General features: G+C 41.9%; 1 protein-coding gene across 3 annotated transcripts; it reads right to left on the bottom strand.

Annotated features, from left to right (window-relative positions):
* Positions 1 to 145: 145 nt before the first annotated feature.
* On the bottom strand, positions 146 to 6,414 carry LOC109635101 (kelch repeat and BTB domain-containing protein 12-like). 3 transcript variants are annotated; one of them, XM_069527338.1, is made up of 11 exons: positions 5,293 to 6,414; positions 4,550 to 4,740; positions 4,263 to 4,444; positions 3,938 to 4,070; positions 3,310 to 3,543; positions 2,835 to 3,193; positions 2,675 to 2,751; positions 2,478 to 2,617; positions 1,790 to 1,937; positions 1,501 to 1,698; positions 146 to 1,291 (listed from the first exon to the last, which is right to left on the bottom strand). In XM_069527338.1, exons 2-11 carry the CDS (start codon positions 4,703 to 4,705, stop codon positions 1,143 to 1,145), a joined length of 1,776 nt encoding a protein of 591 aa, XP_069383439.1. In that variant the 5' UTR covers positions 4,706 to 4,740; positions 5,293 to 6,414; the 3' UTR covers positions 146 to 1,142. The 3 variants fall into 3 exon arrangements, with proteins under 3 accessions (XP_069383439.1, XP_069383437.1, XP_019951590.2); XM_069527336.1 differs by having other exon boundaries at positions 2,478 to 2,751; positions 5,293 to 6,413; XM_020096031.2 differs by having other exon boundaries at positions 2,478 to 2,751; positions 4,550 to 4,710; positions 5,293 to 6,413.
* Between the last annotated feature and the right edge of the window lie 1,509 nt (positions 6,415 to 7,923).

The raw sequence follows: 7,923 nt of genomic DNA, 5'->3' as shown, positions 1-7,923 counted from the left end.
TGGCATCCATACATCCCACAGTCACAAACATTGCTATGTTTGTGCATTTAAATTACATAGGTATAATGGAAAGGGTCAGATTTAATGACGAGTTTTCTATCATGTTGAGTTGATGTGAATAAATCAAATAACTCAAAGGTGATAGAGATCATTTTTATTGACATTTATGAGTGTATAAAAGTTTAGAACCTTTGGTTGATCATTAATCGTTGCTATAATGTCCTAAAACACTTAATCAATCATAATGCTTAATCAAAATTCCCTATAATAACCCAATTCATTTTTAAAAACTTTTAAATTAGATTTCTTGCTTCCTAAAAAGAAATCGGGCCTTTTCAAAAATGTTATTAAGTCATGAAATAATGGCCACTCTGCATTCTTCCTTCACAGGTCAAGGGTTCAAAAAGTAAACAACAAGAGTCATCAGTGCTCCGCAAAGATAAAAGTCATAAAAAGTTGATTTGAAGGGTTCTCCACCTCAAATGAATACACTTCAACAAGTTATCACTGATATTCTAAGCATTATACAACCATTAACATGAATTAAAAGATAAGTAACCATTTATTAAAGCTTTACAATTATAGGCTACTGTTTTTTAAAGTGACAATTAACTGGAGAACCACCAAAAAGACCAGATAAATGACAGCATTTGTTTAAAGGGCCAGTGTGTATGATTAAGAGACATCTATTGGTGAGGTTGCAGATTGTAACCAACTGAATCCATCCGTTTCCATGTAGCAAAACCTACAGGGGCCCTCAGGTAACGTAAAAACATGCAAAAATCTTTTCAGAGCTGGTTACCTTAGCTTAGCATAACAGGAAACAGCTGGAAAAGGTTAGCTATTCTCATCTGACTCTTCTTCTCATCTAACTGTCAGCAAAAATGCAAATAAGCAAAATTAGCCTGTTTAAAGTTGAAAATAGAATTATAGCTTGAGAAGGGAATATAATGGACATTTAAACATTTTAAAAGATGCCATAAAATGAATGGTTTGTGTTAATCAATTTTGTTGTTGAAATATGTGAAATCCCACAATCAAGCTGAGTTGGGATAAGGCTGTGTGAGATTTAGAAGGCAGAAGTCTATTCCCCACATGTCCTAGCCCTAAACGTTGTTCCTCAGAATCCGGGAGGTCATGCATTAGGGCGTGAAGAGGTTTCGAGGATTGAGGTTAGCTACCAGACAGACGTCATAACTGTCGTGCATGGCTGCTCGTCTTTCCACCACCGTCCACACATTGTCCGCAGGGTCCAGTTCCAAAATCTCCTTAGTGATGATCTCATGACGGCCTGCAGTCAAGAGACAAAGTAGTTGTGGTTGACCAAAATCTAATTTCCATGGAGATACTGCCTCATCAGTAAGCTGGCATTCCCTGGCTGATGTAGACCTAACATGTGCCTTGTGTTTTAAGAACAGGGGGGATTTCAGACAGCAAAGGACATTTATAAAATATAAAAAGAAGCTGCTGGACGTAATTAACATGCATTCAGTCACTGACCTGCCCCCTTGTAGTATCCACAGAGGTAGAGCTTTCCTTCCACTACTCCTATATTGGTGGCGTTGGTTCGGAGAGAGAGCAGTGTAGTCGGCAGGGCTGGTCCTGCCCTCCAAGTGTCTGTATCTGGGTTATAGATCTCCACGGAGCTCAGACAGCAGCGTGATTGTCCCTGGTCTTCTCCATCACAACCTATACCACCTGAAGGAAACACAAACACATTATCTGGCTCTGTGCCTTCTCATTCAGAAAAATACGTAGAAAACATTTACTGCCTGGCTTGTGGTCAGACCTAATACGTAGATTTCTCCATTGAGGACAGCTGTGCCGCAGCGGTACCTGGAGTACTTCATCCTGGAACACTCGGTCCACCTGTCCTTGCTCGGGTCAAACTGAAACACACGGTTACTCAACTTGTCGGGGTCGTCGTCCGGCTGATCCTGGGGGAGGACAAGGCAGCAGATTTCAGGAATATATGGAACAAGGAAGAAAAAGACAAGATAATCATGTGAGAAATGAGAACTGAGGGGCAGCACTGGAAAACCCAACCATGATTCAAGACTGTTGGTTTTGTTGTAGATAACTGGGATGTCGCAGCCTGTTGTTTAGCTCATTCGTCTCACTATCCCTCACTCTGATGTTGTGCAATTGTGGGCTTAAAATATCTATTCTTATTCGTATTATTTAGATCACTAGAGGGCGCCAAAGTCTGTAAGTGTGATCATTGTGGGAAGATCTTTGTACACAGCTATGTATGGACCAAAAAATCTGCCAACTATAATCTCATATAACAATTACACCATAACTGATGGTAATGAGAAATAATTTTTCAGCTGAGTTCCACCCATTTAAACCCATTTAGAAAAGGCACAAAAACAGAAATCTCTCATTTAAAGCAGATACACCTATCCATAGGACGTTTTCACCTAAAGTGACGGGGCCACGTAATACTATACATATTGACAGGTCTTTCTCCGTACCTGTGGTGTCCAGCCCCCGAGCACATAGAGATGCTCCTTCAGGGTCACAGCGCAGTGGCAGGCCAACGGGAGAGGCAGAGGAGCGAAGCTGAGCCAGCTGCCTCCTCTCTTCAGCGACCACCTCTCCACGCTGTCTGTGATGATGTAGTGATTGTGCATTCTCATCTGACCACCTATCATGTAAAGTGCGTCGCCTACGAGCCCCATAGCGTACATGTCCCTGTGTGCAGCTGAGCACACCTCCGCCCAGCTGCTCTCCACTGAATTATCGTACCTGGAAGACAGACAGCGGTTCAGATCTGGTTCTGAATGCAGTGTCACTCAAATACGTGCGTTTCCTAAAAATGACACACACACCTGTAGATATCTAACTTCTTCCGCCTGTGTTGGTCGAAAGTTTCAATGGCCACCACTATGTTATTGTCCCGTGTCACTGCACCCGCTGTGATCTGTCCCACACCTCCACAGGCCCTCAGTGGAGAGGGGATGTAGCAAGTTTTTCTAGCATGGGGGGCAAAGCACAAACTGAGGTCAGCAAGCCCTCCACGTCGGGCGGGCACTCCCTCCTTATTAACCCCACCCAAACAGAGCAGCAGGTCAGTGGCCTCCATGCCGTAACGAAGAGCCTGACGAGGTGGAACTGATGTCTCACAGTGACCTGAGGTCTGGAGAGCAGCATCAATCATCCCAAAGCACTCAGCATCCCGCAGCAATACCTGGAAGATTCATTTATAGGCATTATATTCTGTCAGTTTACTAATCACTTGGAAAATGTGGGTAAAGAGTCTCCAATTTTATCACTTGGCCTTTCCCTCTGAACATCCCTTCTCACCGGGTTTCTCCTCCTGGCTTTGCGGAGGAATCCAGGGTCCACAAGCTCCAGACGGACACGCCTGAGTAACTCTGCAGCCTGGGCTTCACTCTGCGAGTCCCCTCTTCGCCTCTCCACCCATCGCAGCACCAGCTCCAGCACCATCTCCTCCTGCGATATGTTGAGGTCATCTGAACGCAGAAGATCCCCAAGACTTTGGGCGTCCAGGTCCAGCACTTCGTCTTCTTCACAAACCTAAAGAGAGCATGACAAAGAAGGAGGAAAACAATTACAATGTCTGACTTATAAAAATTAACAGAATTGCAGCAAAATTGTGCTAAAGGAAAAATACCCAAAGCATCTCTTAATCTGTGTGCTACTGTGCAAAACAGAGTGCAGAGTTTCTGCCATCTAGTGGCAGCAACAAGTAGCTGAAAAACTCAAATTGTCTCAATGTTATGCAGCTTAATTTTAACAAAGAGCATTTTCAAAGAGTTCATCTATTCCGAGCCTTTGAATGAGCTGATCTTAAGGGACCAATATAGACATTATATTGCAACTAATTTCATAAATCATTTTTATAGCAGTCATGAAGTTTTACACCTCTAATTAAGAGAATATTTGGCACTAGTGCCACTGAATGCCTCACCTGTGCAAAGTGCTGGCAGAGGTATCTTAAAGCGCAGTCAGCCAAACCACTGGCCCCCAGGTCTCTGGCCCAGTGATATAGACCAACACAGTTGGAGGGGTCCATACTGGTCTCCATGTGGCTCTGACACAACCTGAACCAGTGACAATGAGGGGATAAAAAGGGGTCCATATTTCAAACATGGGCCACTGCCATCTTACTACTGCACCGAACACAGGCAGTTACAAGGAGGATAACAGGTAGTCTCTAATCTAATTCCATATCCTGTCTATTCTGTTGATTTGGTAATGATCAGCATCCTACATCCCAGTCTCATTTTTTCCACCTGAAGGCTCCGTCCACATGGAGCAGGAAGGCAGCAGCAGCTACTGCCTGGATGTTGTCATTGGAAAGGTGGAGTTCAGCTCGGTACATGTAGCCCAGTAGCAGATCCAGGCTGTGAGCGGGGGTGTCTCTGAGTGGTACCTCTCCTCCCCGGGTCTCTTTCAGACCACATGTGAACATGGCCTGGACACAGCAGACCGCCAACAATAATGATGCATTAAAAAAAAGAAAAAAATTGCAGAGAAAATACTCAATAATTTCTATCAAATGTGTGCAAGGCCACTTTACCTGGAAGTAAGGGCTGAATGCAGACAGCACAACCTTGTGGCAAGGAAAGGGAATCCCCTCCGCCAGCAGCACCACGTCTGTGAGCTCCTCAGCGGTTCTCATCCTCTCCAGCTGCCTGAGCAGGACTGAGCCGTGCTCGGCCTGAGCAGAGTCCATGTGCTCTAGTTGTGGGTGTGAGCATAGAGAGAACGCTTGGTGCAGAGCAGCACCAAACACACAAACATAACAAAAGAGGAAAATAAGAGAAAACTGCTAAACTTTATATTTTCATTTGCTTTGTCATTTTAATGGATGTTTTTTGTAGCCTAATTTGAGCTCAAACAACTGTATTTGAATAAAAGTTTGAATGGACCAGCTTCCATCCATCCATCCATCCCTCCTTCCATCCATCCAACCATTCACTCACAAGTCCTATTAAAATATATACTGCATAAAAACATCAGGACCATATCAAATCAAAGCACAGACAACAGAAGGGAGACTAGCATGTGTCTCCAATAAGACTTGGTGGTTTCACTCCTCTCGTACAGAAGACTTTCTTTTCCATGTTGAACAGGGTCTTTAACTGGCTCCGGCCACCAACTCACACACTTTCGCAGACAATGTCGACACTGTCAGTGGGCGTGCCAAACATACACAGGCCTCTGGACTCCATGCAGACACCACAGGCAGTTCACAGCATGAGCAGTAGCGCGTTAGCATGTCTTTATCTATGGCTAACACAGAGAAAAGAGCCATCATACCAGTGTTGTACGAGCCTGTCCAGAGCCAGGATTATGATGACGTCACTTTTGATGTCTTAAACTGCTGCAGGCTGGTGTATTTTTATTTATTCATTATTGGACTGGCAGGTCTGTCTTGTGTTCCAGTTGCTGCCTGTGAGAGGAGGCAGTGTCATGCTCACTGGTGAAAAGGTTTAAAATAGACCAGTGAGTGCCGGTGGTGCTTAGTAGTGTTGTTGGTGAGTTCAGGTTTCCAGAAGTCTCTGAGCAGCAGTGACCATTCAGTGTTTCACTCTCATTCATTCCGTCCTTTAAAAGACATGCACATTTCTCCAGAACATGGTTAAAATACCAAGGTGTGTATTTCTTCTAAAAGAATGAACATAAAGACACAACGTTAACAGGTTGTTGGATCAGGGGCAGACCCAGGATTTCTTTAACATTGTGAAATGGGTGATTTCTCTGAGTAATTCATGAATGTTGATAAAAAGATTACAGATATTTTAGGATACACATTGATTCAACATGATGTATTGACAAAGCTTGTCCCAAAACCATCTCATTAAGATGAGCAGGGTCATGAACAGGAGATAAATGGGAAATCCTTAAAAATATACAAAACCCTGCTTTCCTACATACTCAAGGTGGATAAAATAAAATCCTATTTCAGAATGCGAGACCTCTCAAAAAGGCTTAATCAAAACAGGCATATGATGTCTGTCCGAATAAATTTTAAACAGAGTACACATTTTAGCAAAACATTACATGAAAGGGGAAGTTCACCACTTTTTCTTTCTGGGTCAAGTAGGTCAGTAGTGATCTCGCAAATCTATACAGAGAGCAAGTATTTAAGTATTTAAGTTGTTTTATAATGCACGGCTCATACAAATGTTCCTCTCAGCAAACATAAACATGGACTAAAGGAAATTTCATGATTGGCATCGAGGAAGGAAAAATGATGTCACTGTTCACTTGCGCTAAAAACTGAAATCAAGGACAAATCCACATTTGGAACAAAACACTTGAAGCAATCATACTTTACATTTTAAAACACACAGTATATTTAAAGTGTACTTAAGAGAACGTATCACGGCTATGCTGTTGTTTGCCATCGACTGTGACTCAGCAGCTTCATGCACTTTCACAAACATTCCGTCAAACATTCACAAAGATGCAGACAAACACAACACAAATGACTGTGGTTTTATCGTCTGTCATAGGTTCAGCCGGGGACGTGTGTCCTGCCCACATTTCTGGAGGTGACATAAATCACAGTACAGTGTTATCTCAGGTCAATTGGTTAATAACAATGTTTACACGCACATTTATGCAGCAGCAGCTAAACAATTCCTACAGTTTCGAACTTCAGATTAATCAGTGAACAGGTCAGGTGTGTGTGTGTGTGTGTGAACTTGTTTCCACATGTGAAACGTGCTCACATGTGGAAACTGTCCCACTGCAAGTGTTTTTGTCAGGACCTTCGGCCTTCAGGATGGTCTCGGTCGACAGAGCATGTATGTGAAAGCAGACAAAATAAAAAACATCAACAGAATACACATTTTTAAAATTGAGTCTAAATTGACTGACTCTGTTGAGGAGTGTGCTTTGAACACATCTTGAACTCAGTTTACCATTCCAGGAGGTGGTCTTTTGGACCTCCATGTGAATATTTAATTTGTTGAATCAAGCTTCCGATGATCAATTTATAATTTTTGCCTTTTTCTTGATTTGATAACTTTTATTTTGGGGCTTAAACACTTATTGTTTTGAGCATTGCTGGCAGTATATAGCTCTAAGAATAGTAGTGTTGGTCTGTTGGTCAACACCATAGTTTTGTGACTGGATAGTGGAGACACAGCGTCCATCATTATTTACAGTGTCACCTTATTGGTCCAAATTGAAATATTTTGAAAACTGTGGGATGGATTAGAATGAAATTTTGGCATAAATAGAACTTGGATGATCTCTTGCCTTTTCCTTCAGTGCCAAATGTTAAAACATTAATTTTTTCAATACTTTATTTATACCCAAAAATCTAATACCTAACTTTAGCATTTACCTTAAAGCACAGCTTCATAGCCTGCATCCATGGCTCTTATTATATATTTTCTTGTCTTTTTCCTTTATGATTCCTTTCCTCATAGTAATGTTTGTATATGATATGAGTCATCTGCCATTTCTATAATTTCTTCCCCTTCCTAATTTCATTCATAACTACAAATTTTAGAAAGTAGGTCAGGAAAAAAAACCTCTCCGCCACGTGAAAATCTATATCACTGAACAGGTGATAAAGTACCTCACCTGTGCATCCACGCAGTTAAATGATTGAACTTGTTATTTATCTATTGATAAGATGTGAGCGGCAGCATCCTATGCTTGAAAGTCTCCCACAGAGTGAATGTCACATCAATCAAAAGATAATGAGTTTATTGGGTTTGGGTTTCTTTGCTCTGCCATGTTTGTTATCGTGAGCAGAACCAACATATACGTTTCCTTCATAAGACCTTTGTGCCGCTTAATTTCAGCAGGTGTCACATTCACACTGAAAGTATCTCTATTGACAAATTCCCCTAAATGTCTCTTATGAAACATCGTTTAAACACATGAAAAATAAACTGAAGAAACTGACACTGGTTTTAATGTCAGTTTCAA

The sequence above is a fragment of the Paralichthys olivaceus genome, chromosome 6, assembly GCF_024713975.1.
Source record: "Paralichthys olivaceus isolate ysfri-2021 chromosome 6, ASM2471397v2, whole genome shotgun sequence".
In the NCBI taxonomy this organism is placed as follows: domain Eukaryota; kingdom Metazoa; phylum Chordata; class Actinopteri; order Pleuronectiformes; family Paralichthyidae; genus Paralichthys; species Paralichthys olivaceus.
This window is presented reverse-complemented; position numbering and strand designations above follow the sequence as displayed.

What these genes read in the sequence shown, in the direction of transcription:
- LOC109635101 (XM_069527336.1), bottom strand. Translation starts at nt 4,705, where the DNA reads ATGGACTCTGCTCAGGCCGAGCACGGCTCAGTCCTGCTCAGGCAGCTG. An exon ending in CATGTGGACGGAGCCTTCAG is followed by an intron (nt 4,071 to 4,262) that starts GTGGAAAAAATG and finishes TCACTGGTTCAG; the next exon opens with GTTGTGTCAGAGCCACATGG. An exon ending in TGGAGAAATCTACGTATTAG is followed by an intron (nt 1,699 to 1,789) that starts GTCTGACCACAA and finishes TGTTTCCTTCAG; the next exon opens with GTGGTATAGGTTGTGATGGA.